At 39.9% G+C, this 19,101-nt stretch overlaps 1 protein-coding gene across 1 annotated transcript; it reads right to left on the bottom strand.

Annotated features, from left to right (window-relative positions):
- Positions 1 to 16,822: 16,822 nt before the first annotated feature.
- On the bottom strand, positions 16,823 to 18,493 carry LOC107474225 (uncharacterized). Its single transcript, XM_016093824.1, has 3 exons — positions 18,042 to 18,493; positions 17,243 to 17,738; positions 16,823 to 17,182 (listed from the first exon to the last, which is right to left on the bottom strand). The coding sequence occupies exons 1-3, from the start codon at positions 18,491 to 18,493 to the stop codon at positions 16,823 to 16,825; spliced, it is 1,308 nt and encodes a 435-aa protein (XP_015949310.1).
- Between the last annotated feature and the right edge of the window lie 608 nt (positions 18,494 to 19,101).

The raw sequence follows: 19,101 nt of genomic DNA, 5'->3' as shown, positions 1-19,101 counted from the left end.
AGTTAAAAAAGGTTGGCTTATTTGGGATATGTGAGTTAAACAAACAATGGCCTCAATCATATGCATGCAAATAACACATTAATTTTGGACATATAGGATAAAACAAAATTCAGATTACAATCACAGAGAAGTAAACACACAAAGAAAGTGGTTGAAGACTTAGGAGATGCGGAACCTCCATGGGAAAGTCAAGTCATAGAGCCTCCTTCCAAGACGTTTGAAATTGATGTTGAGGAGGGTGTACAACCTCCAAGGCATATCATAGTTGAAGACTTGGAAGAGGTTGATCAAGAGATGGAGATTCAAGAAGAAGAGGCACAACCTCCCATGTCCTTGGTGAGCAATGAAGAAGAGATTGAATTGGAAGAAAGCTACCAAGAGGAAGAGGTTGATATTGAAGAAGCTTGCAAAGATGTGGAAGTTGTCAAAGAAGAGCACAAGGGAGTGGAGCTTGAAAGTTCATTAGAGACACCTCTCCCAAGGCCATCACCGTCCAACACAACATTCAAGTGGGTAAAATTCTTATCCTTGACCTTTACCTTCCCACTTGAATATGGGCTACTAGAGACGGATGGTCAACTTAGAGCTCTTTGTGGCATTAAGAGTAAGAGAAAGATGGTTAGTGGTGGGCAACACAGTCCTAGGTTCATTATGGTTGAAAGCTCAAAGTTTAAACGCAAAGGTTGGTGTCGAACTTGATTGAATGGGTCTAGGAAGATGTTTCGGTGCTTACATGAGAATTCTAAAGCTGAACCACCCGAATGGAATCATGATAATCAACTTGAAGACGGCTGTAGAAACAAGATTTGGAATCCAGGAATATATGAGGATCAAATTTGGGAGCTCATAGCTTGTGAAGAACTCCATCAAAGCTTAAGAAATTCACTTGTTATTGATAGAGCTTATTGGAAGTCCAAGCATTGGTGGAAGTTTCAGGATGAGTTCAAGCACAAGCCGCCATGACAAGGAGCTCACCAAATGTCCAACTTAAGGACTTTAACTAAAAGTGCTAGGTGGGAGACAACCCACCATGGTATGATCGTTCCTTTTTCAATTATAATTTTATTTAGTTTTGTTTTTTTTTGAGTTTTATTGAACCTGAAATTATTCATAACATCTGCATCAGCATCTGCATACTACATTTTGCATTTTGCATAAAAAAAGGGGGTGAACAACGCGCACATGCCATTTGTGTAGCGAAACTGAATAGAGAGTTGCACGAGAGACGCGCGGGAGTGGTGCGTGGCACACATGCCACACCATGCGTATGCGTGCCTCACACGTACGTGCCTCCTGCAAAAAAGTTCAACCCACCCGTAAGCGTTACCGACGCGTACGCGTGGGTGTGTAAATCGGCGTTATTGGGGTTTCGCACAGAGAGTTGTGTTGGAGTGCGGATGGCTTCATGCGTTTTGCATGATCCCTAATCGCGCGTGCGCATGATGGACGCTCTCGCGTCCGCGTGCGTGACGCGTTCGCGCCGTCAGCGCCGTGCACCTTGCACGCAGTGCGCCACCTAATCAGTTTTCTTTTCTTCTCTTTTCAAATCTTATTTTTTTCTTCTTCTCCTCCCTCTTCTCTTCTTCATTCTTCTTTTACCTTTTGCACTTTTCTCTCCTCCCCTCTCATCCATATTCTCTTTCACTTTCTTCTACTTAATTTATTTGCATACTTTCATTCATCTTTTAATTACTGCATTTACTTATTTTTCTTTCTTCTTAATTTTCTTTTTAGCATAATTATTTATGGTCTCTTTTTCTTTCTTTTTCATGCATTTTTATGTTGGTGTTGGAACTTTATTTGGGTCTTATACTATTGCTTGTGGATTATTATGGAGTTGTTTGAAAATTCATATTAATTGTTTTTGGAATGTTTGCATGTTGCAATTTCATTCTCCCCCTATCATATTAAACATGCATACTAAGTGTTTGTGAAAAAGCCCGTATGGCATTGTGCATTCTTCATTATTCTATCCCTTTATTTTAATGCCTGTTTTTCACAAAACCCTTTCCACATTTTATTAATTAATTATAATTGTCAATACAAATTAACACACAAATTCCCACAATTTTCCCATACTCAATTAACACATAAATTCTATCTTAAGCTAACTAAAGATTCAATTGGGATTTTCAATTGTTTTCTGCTTAAGGCTAGTAATGTGGTACAATATGGAACGAATGGGATTAAAAACAGCTCAAAGTGGTTAACAAAGGTAGTTAAAAAGGGTTGGCTTATTTGGGATATATGAGTTAAACAAACAATGGCCTCAATCATATGCATGCACATAACACATTAATTTTGGACATATAGGATAAAACAAAATTCAGATTACATTCACAGAGAAGTAAACACACAAGAAAAAAATGTTTATGGTTAAATAGTGTAACCATGTATTTAGGCTCAAGGTCTCACGGGTTGTGTGTTCTTTTTAGCTCAAAAGTTCTATTCCAATTTCAAATTCAAACAAATTTAACATAAATATTTTGATTTAAATTAGTAAAATTTTGCAAAATATATGGTCTTAAAAGAAACTTATTGTCTTTTCAATCAGGTAGAACATGCATGCGATTACCTACTAATATGCAATCTATCCTATTCTAAAGAAGAAGAAATTGGTGTTAGGGGGAAAAGAATTACCTCCGGAAGTCAGGTACTGACTGACCTCCCCACACTTAAGGCTTTGCACCATCCTCGGTGCCATCTGTCAGGAACAATGGTGGGCTGGTGGCAGTATCTCTACAGTCGAGACCGTCATGGCTCCCTGTGCTAGTAAAGGAAGTGGAGTCCGGAGTGCCTGGGTCCTCGTCAGGTCTGTGATTGCCTGTGAGTAGCTCCTTGAGGTATTTGAAATGGCGGTGGTTGCGGCGCTCTCGGAGCTTTGCTTTCTTGTCTTGTTGGTCCAATCGCTTCAGTATTTGATGCAGTAGCTGACTAGTAGATGGTGGAGGAACTACAACATCCTCTGTGGACTGGTTGGTAGTGGCAAGTGGTGGCTTGAGATATCTCCCATTAGGGACGTACTGATCATCCCGTGGAAGTATGACTTTGGTGTCTCCAGCTCTGTATGAGACTCCGGCTGCTGAGACAAGATCAGAGACCAAGGTGGGAAAAGGTAGGTTGCCCGCGATTTGCACGTGTCCCATAGCATTCTGGATATTTCTCGGTAAATTTAGAGGCTGGTCAGTGAGGATGCACCATAGTAGAATGGCCATGTCTGCGGTGAAGGAGGACTCATGAGTGCTTGAAAAGACATAATGGGACATAATCTATGCCCATACGTGAGCCTTTAAGGTACGTGCGGAAGCCGAAATTCCCTTAGGACGGGAACGATGGTATCCGAAGATCCATTTGCTGCCAGGTTGAGCGATAACTCTGAGAACAGCGTCCCAGTCAAAGTTGTATGCCTGGCGCTTGAGTGCGGCTTCTTGAAAAATGTCCAATCCTTCTGGAGCAGGGGGAAGATCTAAGGCTCGCTGAATGGCCTCTTCTGTAATGGGGACTTGCTTCTGACGTATATAAACAAACTACAGGGTTGGCAGGTGAAAGTTGGAGTAGAATTCAACTACCCAAGAAAGATTGACCTGTCGTGGCTGTCTTTGTAGGAATTCCCAATGTCTTTGTGCAATTTGCTGCTCAACAAAGTTGGCAATTCGAGGTAGAAGGATAAGAAGGTGTTCATTGTTGTAATTTCGAGCTGCCAGGATAGGAAACATCTGCTCATAGTAGCGATTTGGAAATCGTGCAGTGTCCTTTGATGGGAAGGCTCTTTCCTTTTCATCAATCTTTATAATCCTTTTAATTCTTTTTGTTAAGGGCTTGATTGCAGTTGAAGAAGGTTCTGCCACTAATGTTCTTTTTGTTCCTTTTCTTACTATGGATTTAGAGGTAGCTTTCTCTTTGCCTTTCTTGGTGGCCATTCTGAAAGGGAACGAAGAAAGTCATTAGCATACAAGGGTTATAGCAAGGAAAAGAATAGGAAGGGTGGTAATCAATGCATATGTATGGATAATGATGTGAACACATGGTCATGACTACATGTGGCAAATCAACAATGGAAATATAGCAAGTGCATAGGAGGAAAATTGAATGCAAGGTGTTTATTGGCATGCTGATAAAGGGCACGAGTAGCATAGATCAAGCATTCAATGTCCAAATTAGATTACCAAGTCGCTCAAATTAATAAGATATTTGTAAAAACAATTATATATAAGTAATAAAATAGAAAAGGGGTTTTGTGAAAAGCAGGCATATAGAGTAGTAGATTTAAAAGAAATCTAAAAATAGTGCAAAATGCCATATGGGCGTTTTCACAAACACATAGCATGCATATTAAATAAGGTATAGAAAATACTAATTAGAACATGCAAGTGACCCCATAAAAATAAGATATAATTGTTTAAACAAATCCCAAACAATCTATAAGCAACATATAAAAATAATGACCCAAATAAAATTCCAACACCAATAGGAGGAACAGGAAAAGAAAAAGAAAACATAGTTAGGGAAAGTAGAAGAGAAAGAAAAAGAAAATATGATAAGAAAAAGAAGAATGAAAAAGTAAAGAGGGAAGAAGAGAGAAGAAAAACCTTGATAATGGTGATGGAAAAGAGGGGATGGAAGAGAGAAAGAAGGGAGGGAGAAGGAAGAGGGGAGAAGGAAATAAGATTGGGGGAAAGAAAAGATAAAGCAGGCTGGCAGATTTGAATGAGTTGGGCGACACAAACGGTGCGGACGCATGGGGCACGTGGTCACGTGGAAAGCCCTTAAGTGAGGTGACGCGGACGCGTCGGTCACGCGGACACGTGATGTGATTTGCGCTAGTGGCGCGAGGGCAGCTTTGCACTCGCACAACTCTCTGTTTAAATTGTATTTTGCCAGAAAAATTAAAGATCAACAAAAAAAATCAACAAGAACAACTTGAAGATCGAAGAGCACAAATTCGAAAATTTAAAGGGAAAATATAAAATATGTAATTGACACCAAACTTAGAATAAAACACTAAACTCACGAAAATTAAAATTTTGATCAAGAAAAATAATATTTTTGAAAAATTTTTGAAAAGGGAATAAAGGACTCAGAATTTAATGACTCTATAGCAACAAAAATAAATTATTCTTAATCTAAGCAATAAAATAAACCTTGAGTTGTTCAAACTTGAATAATCTCCGGCAACGGCAACAAAAACTTGGTGCACGAAATTTTAATCCTAATATCAAAATCAAGATTTCTTATGATTTCGTACCACTAACCAGCAAGTGCACTGGGTCGTCCAAGTAATACCTTACGTGAGTAAGGGTCGATCCTACGGAGATTATTGGTTTGAAGCAAGATATGTTTATTTTATTATTCTTAGTTAGGATATCAATTATAATTATCAGTTTGACTTATTAGAAAAATAAAAGAGTGCGAAATAATTACTTGTTGTGCAGTGATGGAGAATATGTTGGAGTTTTGGAGATGCGTTGTCTTCTAAATTCTTGTAATGTAATATTCAACTCAATAGCAAAATGTAAAGTTCCTTCCATGGAAAGCTCTATGTAGGGTGTCGCCGTTGTCAATGGCTACTTCCCATCCTCTCAGTGAAAATGATCCAAATGCTCTGTCACAGCACGACTAATCAGCTGTTCGTTATCGATCATGTCGGAATAGAATCCATTGATTCTTTTGCGTTTGTCATCACGCCCAACAATAGCGAGTTTGAAGCTCATCACAGTCATCCAATCCCAGAATCCTACTCGGAATACCACAGACAAGGTTTAGACTTTCTGGATTCTCATGAATGCCACCATCAATCTGGCTTATACCACAAAGATTCTGGTTAAGGAATCTAAGAGATACTTATTCAATCTGATGTAGAACGGAGGTGGTTGTCAGGCACACATTCATGGATTGAGGAAGGTGATGAGTGTCACGGATCACCACCTTCTCCATAATTAAGCGCGAATGAACATCTTAGATAGGAACACGCATGTTTGAATGGAAAAACATAAACAATTGCATTAATTCATCGAGACGCTGCAGAGCTCCTCACCCCCAACAATGGAGTTTAGAGACTCATGCTGTCAAAGAGTATATAATTCAGATCTAAAAATATCATGAGGTACCAAATAAGTCTCTAAAAGTTGTTTAAATACTAAACTAGTAACCTAGGTTTACAGAGAATGAGTAAACTAAGATAATTGGTGCAGAGATCCACTTCTGGGGCCCACTTGGTGTGTGCTGGGGCTGAGACTTAAGCCTCTCACGTGCTTGGGCTGTTTCTGGATTTGAACGCCAGGTTGTAATGTGTTTTGGGCGTTGAACTCCAACTTGTAACCTATTTCTGGCGCTGGATGCCAGACTGCAACATGGAACTGGAGTTGAATGCCAGTTTACGTCATCTATCTTCGTACAAAGTATGAACTATTATATATTTCTGGAAAGCCCTGGATGTCTACTTTCCATCCCAATTGAGAGCATGTCAATTAGACTCCTGTAGCTCCAAAAAATCCATTCCGAGTGCATAGAGTTCAGGATCCAACAGCATCAGCAGTCCTTTTTACGCCTAACTCAGATTTTTGCTCAGCTCCCTCAATTTCAGCCAGAAAATACCTGAAATCACAGAAAAACACACAAACTCATAGTAAAGTACAGAAATATGATTTTTGCTTAAAAACTAATAAAATTCTATAAAAAACTAATAAAAACATGTTAAAATCTATATGAAATTACCCCCAAAAAGCATATAAAATATCCGCTCATCACTCAACCAAACTTAAACTGTTGCTTGTCCTCAAGCAACTAGATAAATAAAAGAGGATAAAAAGAAATAATGAAGCAATAATATCTCAGAGTTTTAAGTGAAGCTCAGATTCTAATTAGATGAGCGGGGCTAATAGCTTTTTGCTTCCAAACAGTTTTGGCATCTCACTTTATCCTTTGAAATTCAGAATGATTGGCATCCATAGGAACTTAGAATTCAGATAGTATTATTGATTCTCCTAGTTTAGTATGTTGATTCTTGAACACAGCTACTTTATGAGTCTTGGCCATGGCCCTAAGCACATGCATGCCACAAGCACATGGTTAGGGACAGCTTGATTTAGCCGCTTAAGCCTGGATTTATTTCCTTGGGACCTCCTATCCATTGATGCTCAAAGCCTTGGATCCTTTTCACCCTTGCCTTTTAGTTTAAAGGGCTATTGGCTTTTTCTGCTTGCCTTTTTTTGCAAAATTTTTTTTTTCACTACCTTTTCTTGCTTCAGGAATCAATTTCATGATTTTTCAGATCAGCAATAATATTTCTCTTGTTCATCATTCTTTCAGGAGCCAACAATTTTAACATTCATGAAATTCAATATAAAAAATATGCACTGTTCAAGCATTCATTCAGAAGACAAAAAGTATTGCCACCACATATAAATAATTAGAATTTTCCTTATTAAGAACTCGAAATTAAATTGCCTCTTTATTCTAAAAATCTACTATTTTATTCATGTTTGATGATGATGAGAAAAATAATTTATAGCTTAATTGGAAATAAAATCAAAATAGAGATACTAATTACTACTACTAATATATAACTTCTAAGGTAAATTCCTAATAAGAACAGTTATCATAGAGTTAAGGCAGAGATTAGGACTCAACAACCTTTATTTTGGGAAGTAGATGCTCCTCTAGTATGTGGGGTGCTTAGTCCTTCAAAAGATAATTTCTGACGCTTCAGTTCCTTCAAGTCACATCCTTGCTTTTCCTGTTCCCTTAGGTGCCATGATCTTCATGAGTTTTAGCTCAGTGATCATGGTGAATCACACCAAACATAGAGGTTTACTTGTCCTCAAGCAAAAGAAAGGAAATGAGAGGAATAGTAGGAGAGGCAAATTTTAAATTCAAAAGATATGATGAGTTGAAAAAGATATGAGAAGAATTTAAAAAGATTTGAAAAGAATTAAAAAAGATAGATGAGTTTTGAAAAAGGTTTGAAAAGAAATTAAAGAAAAATCAAGAAATATGTTTCGGATAAAAAAATTTTTGAAATTGAAGTTGAAAGATGAGAGTTTGTAACATGTTTATGCAATAAATCATGAATTGAAACGTGAAAATTGGAAAAAATTTGAATTGAAAACGAAATTACCTCCTCCCTACAATCCTGGCGTTAAACGCCCAAACGCTGCATGTTTTGGGCGTTTAACGCCCAATTGCTGCTTCTCCTGGGCGTTCAACAACCAGCTGTTGCTTCTTTCTGGCGTTGAACGCCAGGAAGTCCTTTGTCACTAGGCATTTTTCTAAACGCCCAGGATGCTGTAATTCTGGCATTAAACGCCCAGAAGGAGCTTCTTTCTGGCGTTCAACACCTAGATGGCTATCCTTACTGGCATTAAACGCCCAGTGGATGCTTCTTTTAGGCATTCAACGCCCAAAATATTTCTTACTGGCTTTTTCACGCCAGTGAGCCTCCAAATTTTTTTGTAACTCTGTGAATTCAATCAATTGCTATTTTACCTTGAAGATACTTGACATATACCTGTAAAAATCAATTAATTAACTAATAAACTTTGTAAATGGCTGGGTTGCCTCCCAGCAAGCGCTTCTTTATTGTCTTTAGCTGGACTATTACTGAGCTTTAATCAAGCCTCAGTTTTGAGCACTCTTGCTCAAAATTACCTTCAAGATAATGTTTGACTCTCTGTCCATTAACAATGAACTTTTTATTAGAATCATTATCCTGAAGCTCTACATATCCATATGGTGACACGCTTGTAATCACATATGGTCCTCTCCACTGGGATTTTAATTTTTCGGGGAATAATCTGAGCCTAGAATTAAATAGCAGAACTTTCTGCCCTGGCTCAAAGACTCTGGATGACAATTTCTTATCATGCCATCTTTTTGCTTTCTCTTTGTAAATTTTTGCATTCTCGAAAGCATTGAGTCTAAATTCTTCTAACTCATTTAACTGGAGCAATCGTTTTTCTCCAGCTAACTTGGCATCAAGGTTCAGGAATCTGGTTGCCAGTAGGCCTTATGTTCCAGTTCCACTGGCAAGTGACATGCCTTTCCATACACAAGCTGGTATGGAGAGGTCCCTATAGGGGTCTTGAATGCTGTTCTGTATGCCCACAGAGCATCATCCAAGCTTCTTGCCCAATCCCTTCTACGATTAATTACAGTCCGTTCCAAGATTCTTTTGAGTTCTCTATTTGAGACTTCAGCTTGCCCATTTGTCTGTGGGTGATATGGAGTGGCCACCATGTGGCTAACTCCATAACGAACCAAAGCAGAGTAAAGTTGTTTATTGCAGAAATGAGTGCCCCCATCACTGATTAGTACTCTAGGGGTGCCAAATCTGCTGAAGATGTGTTTCTGGAGGAATTTTAACAATGTCTTAGTGTCATTAGTGGGTGTAGCAATAGCTTCCACCCATTTGGATACATAATCCACTGCCACCAGAATATAAGTGTTTGAGTATGATGGTGGGAAAGGCCCCATAAAGTCAATACCCCATACATTAAAAAACTCATTCTCCAAGATTCCTTGTTGAGGCATGGCATAATTGTGAGGCAAATTACCAGATCTTTGGCAACTGTCACAATTAAATACAAACACTCGGGAATCTTTATAGAGAGTAGGCCAGTAGAAGCCACATTGGAGGACTCTTGTGGCTGTTCGCTCACTTCCAAAATGTCCTCCATATTGTGATCCATGGCAAAGCCATAGGATCTTCTGTGCTTCTTCTTTAGGCACACATCTACGGATTACTCCGACTGCACATCTTTTGAATCGAATCCATTGATTCTTTTGCATTTGTCATCATGCCCAACACTCGCGAGTTTAAAGCTCGTCATAGTCATCCAATCACAGAATCCAACTCCGAATACCACAGACAAGGTTTAGACTTTCCGGATTCTCATGAATTCCGCCATCAATCTGGCTTATACCACGAAGATTCTGGTTAAGGAATCTAAGAGATACTCATTCAATCTGATGTAGAACGGAGGTGGTTGTCAGGCACACATTCATGGATTGAGAAAGGTAATGAGTGTCACGGGTCACCACCTTCTCCATAATTAAGCGCGAATGAACATCTTAGATAGGAACACGCATGTTTGAATGGAAAAACATAAACAATTGCATTAATTCATCGAGATGTTGCAGAGCTCCTTACCCCCAACAATGGAGTTTAGAGACTCATGCTGTCAAAGAGTATATAATTCAGATCTAAAAATGTCATGAGGTAACAAATAAGTCTCTAAAAGTTGTTTAAATACTAAACTAGTAACCTAGGTTTACAGAGAATGAGTAAACTAAGATAATTGGTGCAGAGATCCACTTATAGGGCCCACTTGGTGTGTGCTGGGGCTGAGACTTAACCTCTCACGTGCTTGGGCTGTTTCTGGAGTTGAACGTCAGGTTGTAACGTGTTTTGGGCGTTGAACTTCAACTTGTAACCTGTTTCTGGCGCTGGATGCCAGACTGCAACATGGAACTGGCGTTGAATGCCAGTTTATGTTGTCTATCTTCGTGCAAAGTATGGACTATTACATATTGCTGGAAAGCCCTGGATGTCTACTTTCCAACCCAATTAAGAGTGCGTCAATTGGACTCCTGTAGCTCCAAAAAATCCATTCCGAGTGCAGAGAGTTCAGGATCCAACAGCATCAGCAGTCCTTTTTAAGCCTAACTCAGATTTTTGCTCAGCTCCCTCAATTTCAGCTAGAAAATACCTGAAATCACAGAAAAACACACAAACTCATAGTAAAGTCCAGAAATATGATTTTTGCTTAAAAACTAATAAAATTCTATAAAAAACTAATAAAAACATGTTAAAATCTATATGAAATTACCCCCCAAAAAGCGTATAAAATATCCGCTCATCACTCACCCATTCACTGTCTGAGATGGGGTAGATAATATCTGTCTGTAATAGTCTGGTCACTTCCTTCTTGACAACCTCTAAGATAGTGGGGTTCAGTCTTCTTTAGGGTTGACGAACGGGTCTTGCTCTTTCTTCTAAAAATATTCTGTGCTCACAAACTTGAGGGTCGATGCCTACTATGTTTGCCAAACTCCACCCAATTGCTTTCTTGTGCCTCCTCAGCACACTAAGTAATTGCTCTTCCTGTTGAGAAGTGAGGTCCCGTGCAATGATAACTGGAAACTTCTACTTGTCCTCGAGGTAAGCATATTTGAGGTGTGGAGGGAGGGGTTTCAACTCTAACTTCTGTTCATGGTCACGCTCTGGATTGTCTGGAGCTGGTGGTAGTGGTAGATTACTTTCATTGTCCTCAAAATTCCCCACACTTGGACCTTGTCCTATGTACTTCTTTTCAAACTCCTCCTGGTGAACTTCAGCTATGGTCTCATCTATGATGTCACACTGGAAGATAGAATGATCTTCTGGAGGATGCTTCATAACTCTATTCAGATTGAAGCTTACTACTCGGCCGTCTATTTCAAAAGAGTATGTTCTTGCAAAAGCATCTAATTTGAACTTTGAGGTCTTCAAGAAAGGTCTTCCGAGTAGGATTGATGATGGTTTCTCTGAGTCATTTTGGGGCATCTCCAGGATGTAAAAATCAATGGGAAAAGTGAGACCTTTAGTGCCCACTAATACATTTTCAGCAACTCCAGCCACTGTAATAATACTTTTATCTGCTAACACAAAACGAGCTGCCGACCTTTTTAAGGGAGGAAGCCTCAAAATATCATATACAGATAAAGGCATTATACTAACACATGCTCCTAAATCACACATGCAGTCAGAAAATATCACACCTCCAATGGTACAGTTAACCATGCATAGACCTGGGTCACTACATTTTTCAGGTAAATTTCCTATTAAAGCAGATATAGAACTACCTAAAGGAATAGTTTATAATTCATTAATTTTGTCTTTATGTATGCAAAATCCTTTAGAAAATTTGCGTATTTAGGTACCTGTTGAATAACATCAAAAAGGGAAACAGTTACCTCAACCTTTTTGAATATTTCTACCATTTTGGGATCAGGTTCCAACTACTTTCTGGGCTTCCTTGCAAGTTGTGGAAATGGAATAGGAATGGCATTTTCTACAGTGTCTGCGTCCCTTGGTACTTCTTTCTGTGATCTAGCGTCTTCTTCCTAAGCCATGTCCTGTATATCCTGTTCTTCCTCAACATCTTCTATTTCCACTACCTCTTCAGCTGAGGCATGTTCAGGTAGGTTTGGCTCTTCCTGATTCCTCTCTTGCAATGTGGTTCCAGACCTTAGGGTGATGGCATTAATTCCACCCTTTGGATTGGATAATGGTTGAGAGGGGAGTCCACCAGAGCTTGAGGACTGGTTGTTGGAGCTGTTCAATGATCCAATCTGTGAGACAAGGGCTTGTAAAGTAAAATTCAGACCATTCAGAGTAGAAGTGAGGTTGTTTTCCATGGCCTATTATCTTCGATCAATAGATTGTAGTAACTCATCATTAAGAGATGAAGAGGGATAAGTGATCTGAGAGGTCTGCTGAGATGCTTGAGGCTGTCTTAAATGAGGTGTTCTGTAGGCCTGATTCTGATTCTGCTGCCTGAAGTTGTTATTGTTATTCCACCTCTGATTTTCATTGTTATCTCTGCCTCCTCTGTTATGATTGTCCCTCCAACCCTGGTTAGAATTATCTCTCCAGCCTTGGTTAGAGTTATCCTGCCATCCATGGTTATAGCTGCCACCTTGATTGTACCCTTGATTGGGGCGGTCATAGAAGTTATGAATGGCTGCTACAGTGTGGTCTTCCGGTTGGAGTTGCAGACACTCATCTGTGTAATGACTGTAATTTGCACAGATTCCACATACTCTTTGTGGAACCAACTGCTGGCTGTGCTGTGGTGGAGAAGACTGAACTTGCTGAGGCTATTATTGACTTAGCTGCATCTGCTTCAACAAGTTAGTCATTTCACATAAGCTCTGAGCTATAGCAGCAGTCTCTTTGCTAGTGGATACTTCTGCAACAGCTCTTGACCGACTTTTTTTCTGCCTGTGATTCCTAGTAGATTCGGCTAAGTCGCTGATCAATTGCCATGCTTCTTCCGTAGTCTTGTACTTTTTCATAGACCCATTGCTAGCACCTTCCAATGTGGTCCTATATTGAGATTTCATGCCCTGTGTAAAGTAGCCTAGTAACACTATCTTGTCAATCATATGGTGTGGACATGCTTCTAGAAGATTATTGAAGCATTCCAAGTATTCATAGAGAGTTTCAGATTCATCCTGAACGATCATGGACATGTGTTTCCTCAGTTTATTGACAACCTCAGCTGGAAAGAATTTCTCCAAAAATTCTCTTCTAAGCGTATTCCAGTTGGAAACAGTCGTTCCGGGTTGAGTGTAGTACCACTCTCTTGCCTTTCCTTCAAGAGAGAATGGGAAGGCTTTTAACAGAATGGAGATTTCATCAATGCCATCACGCTTAATAGTAGAACAGGCAGTCTGAAAATCCCTAAGGTGCTTGATGGGTCTTGAGCAGGTAAGCCATGAAACTTGGGCATCAAGTTGAGTAGTGAAGACTTTATTTCAAAATCCACACCCACTGCTGGGTGGTGTGCCTGGAATGATTGTGGTGTAAAATCAGGGGCTTCTTCCTCCTGGATAGTGACTCTTGTAGGTGCTGCCATGTCACCTGTACGTAAATCAACTAGATTAGTAGAGAGGGAGCTTGTTTCTTCCTTAGACGACGTTTTAGGTTTGTTCTTTCAATCTCAGGGTTAAATACTAGCAAGCTTGGATCAGGAAGTGAACGCATCATTTAACGAAAGAAACGTGCAGCTCATAGTAACAAAATAAAAAGAAAAAAAATTGCAATTAAATAAATGCCAATCAATAAATTAGCAAACTGTTGCAACTCCCCAGCAACGGCGCCAAAAATTGACGTGGCGGAGATTGGCGAGTTAAGAAATTATTAACAGAAATACGTTGCAAGTACAGTCCTTAACCAGCCGAAAATCTGCTTATCAATTTAGAAGGGTTGTCACAATATTGAAATTAAAATACTAGGAGTATGAATCCCAAGTCGTCTCCCAACGAGTTGCAGAGAGATGTGCTATTTTATCAATCAGGTGTTTTCAAAAATGGTTGAGTTGATAAACAGGAAATTAATTTAGAGAATTTAATTAATTTTAAATAAAAGCCTTGACTGGGAGTAGATTAATTGGAAGCCCTATTCTTGTTGAAGTACTCTCAAGATTAATTAATAATGGAAGTTGCTCTGCTTAGTTATCCCTTACCGGGTAAAAGAAAGTCAAGCAAGTTGGAAAGCTGTTTCTAGTCACAAGTTCTAATCCTCTCCCATGGTAGGGTCCATTGTCAATGATTAGAGGTTGATCCAACAATAAACCCAATTATAATTTCTCTCTTGAGTAATTCAACTCAAGGTTTCCTTTCAATCATCTCCCAATCAAGTTATGGAACTACTCACTCATCATAATTATAAACTTCACAGAATCAATGGAGAAAATAAAAGAAGACATAATAAATAATAATGAAGGGGATTAATTGAAAATAAAAATAGTCTATATTAATAACTTGTGAAAATAATCCAATGTCAATTCTGGGGGGATTAAGAATATGGAAGAATAAATGGAAAGTAAATAACAGAATATAATGACTACTACCGGAGGTAGACTCTTCTCAAAAGCTAAAGCCAAATCTTCAAAATCCTAATTATGAATATTTAAGTGAGTAAACCTAGGGGAGGAGTAAATTCAGATCTAAAAACTAAAAATTATGCGGAATGAATGTTCTTCTCTGTCTCTGCATGTTCTCTGGCTCTAATCTGTGTTTTTGGGCCAAAAACCGGGTTAAAATCCGGCCCAGAAACCCTGCCAGTAACTTCTGAAATTCTGCAGATCGTGCACGTCACGCGGCCGCGTCGTCCACGCGTTCGTGTCACTCGACATTTCTCGTACCACGCATGCACGTCGTCCATGCATTCGCGTCATTCATGCCACTTCCAATCCATGCGGTTGCGTCAGGCACGCGAGCGCGTCACTGTCGTTTCTTCCATTTCGCGCGGTCGCGTCAGCCATGCGACCGCGTGACTTCTCGTTGGTTATCTCCTCAATTCTTTGTGTTCCTTCCATTTTTGCATGCTTCCTTTCCATCCTTTATGCCATTCCTGCCCTGTAATTCCTAAAATCACTTAACACACATGTCAAGACATCTAATGGTAATAAGAGAGGATTAAATAAAAGAAAATAAAAGCCAAAGAAGCATGTTTTCAATCATAGAGTATTTTTAGGAAGGAGTTGTAGTTACATGCAAATCATATGAATAAATGGGCAAAGACTTGATAAAACCACACAATTAAACACAATATGAATCATAAAATAGTGGTTTATCACCGGCCCTCTTATGATAGGAGCTTGTGTCAATGCCACTTTAAGCTTGTCGAAAGCTTCTATGCACTCCTTGCTTATATCAAACTCAATGTCCTTTTGCAATAGTCGAGATAGAGGCAATGCTACCTTGCTAAAGTCCTTGATAAATCTCCAGTAAAATCCTGCACGTCCAAGGAACGAACGGACTTCCCTCTCGGAGGAGGGGTAAGGCAAGCTAGAGATAACATTGATTTTTGCCAGATCTACGAAAATACCTTCTTTGAAAACAATATGTCCTAAAACAATGCCTTGCCTAACCATGAAATGGCACTTTTAAAAATTTAAGACAAGGTTTGATTTAGTGCATCTTTCCAAAACTTTTTCAAGATTATCCAACTAATGATCAAAAGAATCACCATACACACTAAAATCATCCATGAAAACTTCCATGCATTGCTCTAGAAAATCCACAAATATGCTCATTATGCACCTTTAGAAAGTTGCTAGTGCATTGCATAAGCCGAATGGCATGCGCTTATAGGCATAGGTTCCAAGGGGGCAAGTAAATGTTGTTTTTTCTTGGTCTTCTAGAACAATGTGTATTTGAAAGTACCCCGAATAACCATCTAGAAAACAATAATGAGATTTACCGGCTAATCGATCAAGCATTTGGTCGATGAACGGTAGTGGGAAATGATCTTTTCTAATGGCCGTATTCAACCTTCGGTAGTCGATGCACACCCTCCAAGAGTTTTGCACCCTTGTTGCTATAAGCTCCCCGCTCTCATTCTTGATTGTGGTCACCCCGAATTTCTTTGGCACTACTTGGACCGGGCTCACCCATTCACTATCCGAAATGGGGTAGATGATGTCCGCTTCTAGTAGCTGGGTGACCTCTTTTTTCACAACCTCTAGAATGGTAGGGTTGAGTCGTCTTTGAGGTTGTCGAACGGGTCTAGTTCCTTCTTCGAGGAATATTCGGTACTCGCATACTTGGGGGCTTATTCCCACTAGATCCGCCAAGCTCCACACTATGGCCCTTTTGTTCTTCCTCAAGATACATAGCAACTTTTTTCTTGTTAAGGATTTAGTTCCCTTACAATAATCACGGGAAACTTGTGGGCTTCATCAAGATATGAGTACTTTAGGTGGGGTGGTAGTGGCTTTAATTCTACCTTTTGGTCTTGACTTGAGGTTTGAACTTCCGGATGATCCGGATGGGGTAATGCGTTCGCTTCACTTGGATTTTCACTTGTGTCTTCAATCATATGCTTCTCATCTAACTTTGCAAGATGCACTTCGGCCACAATGTTGTCAATTGGGTCACACTGGAATAGAGAATGATTCTCCGGTGGGTGTTTCATTGCTCCTTCTAGGCTAAAACTCACGACTCTCCCATCTATTTCAAACGAATAGGTTCCCGAGTAGGCATCTAACTTGAATCTAGAGGTCCTCAAAAATGGTCTCCCAAGTAGGATAGATGATGCCCTCTCGGACTTGCTTCATGGCATCTCAAGAACGTAAAAATCAATCGGGAACACCAACCCTTTTATATTCACCAATACATCTTCCGCAACACCCGTCACGGTTATTATGCTCTTGTCCGCCAAAACAAATCTTGCCGTTGACCTCTTCAATGGTGGTAGCCTCAATATACGGTAGACGGAAAGAGGTATAATGCTAACGCATGCACCGAGATCACACATACAATCTAGAAATTGAACCCCATCTACGGTGCAAGTGACCATGCACGGTCCCAGATCATCACACTTCTCGGATAATGCTCCCATTAAAGCGGAAATAGAACTCCCCAATGGAATAGTTTCTAACTCAAGAATTCTATCCTTGTTCATGCATAAATCCTTAAGGAATTTTGCATATTTAGGTACTTGATGGATAGCATCAAAGAGGGGGATGGTTACCTCAACTTTCTTGAACATCTTTACCATTTTGGGGTCAAGTTCCATACGCTTCCTAGCTTTCTTTGCAACTGTAGGAAATGCGATTGGTTGAGCAATTTCTTCTTCCACAGCTCCTTTATTCTTGGGGACCTCACTTGTTGGTTGAGTCTCTTCATCTTCAACTATGACTTGTGCCTCCTCCTCCTCCTCTTCTATTTCTTCTATCTCGATTCCCTCCTCCTCTTGAGTGATTATGATCGGACTTTGGTTCTTTACCTTCTTCTCTTTCAATTGAGTTTTGGATCTCAAGGTAATGGCGTTAATGCCACCTTTGGGATTGGGTTGAGGTTGAGAGGGAATGGCACTAGAATTTGGGGCTTGAGGAGCTGAATTAGAGGGTGGGTCCATGCGTGCAAGAAGAGCTTGTAGAGTAGATGTAAGACCGATGAGGCCGGAAGCAAGTATGGTTTGAAGCTCTTTTTGGCCTTGGAGAATAGTCCGGAGTGTATCATCTTGACTGGGAGAAGTGGAAGGGTATGTGATTTAAGGGGCTTGTGATTGATTGGGTTGAGGTGGTGGTCATTGATGTGGTGGTTGATAGGTTTGGTAGTTTCTTCCTTGGCTTTGTTGGGTGTATGGTTGGCTTTGGGAGTATGGTCGGTTTTGTGAGTTGTTGTTGTTCCATCTTTGATTGTCTCCATTGTTGTTGTTGTCCCTACCTCCTTGTTGGTAATTATCCCTCCATTGGTTGGAGTTGTCCCTCCAATTTTGATTAGAATTACCACCCCCTTGATTGTAGTTTCCTCCTTGTTGAGGGTACCCTTGGTTGAAATTGCCGTCTTGTTGGTAGTATCCTTGATTCGGGCAGTCATAAAAGTTGTGGGTAGCCGCCAAGGTGTTGTCTTCTTGAAGACTTGGGCACTCATCCGTGTAGTGAGAATAGCAAGAACAAATGCCACACACTTTTTGGGGGACCAATTGTTGACTATATTGTTGAAGAGGTGGTGGAGGGTGTTGTTGATGAGGTTGTTGTTGACCCAATTGGAGTTGCTTTAGGATGTTTGTCATCTCGCCCAAGGATTTGGCAGGAGCAGTGGCCTCGCTACTAGAGGATACTTCATTCACGGTCTTTGGGCGGTCGACTCTCCGTCTAGCATGTTGGTTGGACTCGGCCAAGTCGCCAATGAGTTGCCATGCTTCCTCCGCCGTCTTATATTTAGACAAAGAACTATTGCTAGAGGAATCCAAAAGAGTCCTATCTTGTTCTCGCATCCCTTGGCATATGTAGCCGAGCAACACTTGAGTGTCAATCATGTGGTTGGGGCATGCGTCAAGAAGTTTGTGAAATTGCTCCCAATACTCGCATAGGGGTTGATGACAAGTCATCATATACCCATTTTTCAAGCTAATTTCACTTGTTTTATTAGTCTTTATACACTTTCTTGTATCATAAGTAAGTGATTTGGAGTGAAAATGCATAACTTCTTTAAATCAAACAATCACCATGAAATTGATGTTAACTCATGAGGTTTAAGCTAATTTTAATTGAATTTTAATTGATTTATAAGCCTTATGAATTTAGTGATACTTGGAGTGGTTGTTTTGGTTTATTTTAGGTGAAGAAAAGAATAAAAGAGAAAAGCGTGGCCTAAGAAAGCGTGACCCAAGGAGAAGGAAGCGTGGTCAAAGGAAGGAAAAGTGTGTCGCATGCAATGGGGGAGGCAAGCATTGCCCTCCACAAGGGCACACTGCCCTCTAGGAGGGCAACATAAGGGAACAAGGCATAAAAGGCAACTCTGCCCTATACCTCTTTTTTCTTCCTTCTTTCACTTGGTGAACCAACATGTGAGTCTCTTTGCTTTATTCTTTCTCCCACCTGA

Source organism: Arachis duranensis, chromosome 2, assembly GCF_000817695.3.
Source record: "Arachis duranensis cultivar V14167 chromosome 2, aradu.V14167.gnm2.J7QH, whole genome shotgun sequence".
Classification (NCBI taxonomy): domain Eukaryota; kingdom Viridiplantae; phylum Streptophyta; class Magnoliopsida; order Fabales; family Fabaceae; genus Arachis; species Arachis duranensis.
Note: the sequence above shows the minus strand (reverse complement) of the source record. Positions and strands in the feature narration are given on the sequence as shown.

Bases quoted from the DNA above. Each gene is read 5' to 3' on its own strand.
- LOC107474225 (XM_016093824.1), bottom strand. From the start codon at position 18,493: ATGCGAGAACAAGATAGGACTCTTTTGGATTCCTCTAGCAATAGTTCT. The intron at 17,739-18,041 runs GTACCCTCAACA...CACTTCTCCCAG, and splicing joins GACGGCAATTTCAACCAAGG to TCAAGATGATACACTCCGGA. The intron at 17,183-17,242 runs GTAACCATCCCC...AAATTCCTTAAG, and splicing joins AGATGTTCAAGAAAGTTGAG to GATTTATGCATGAACAAGGA.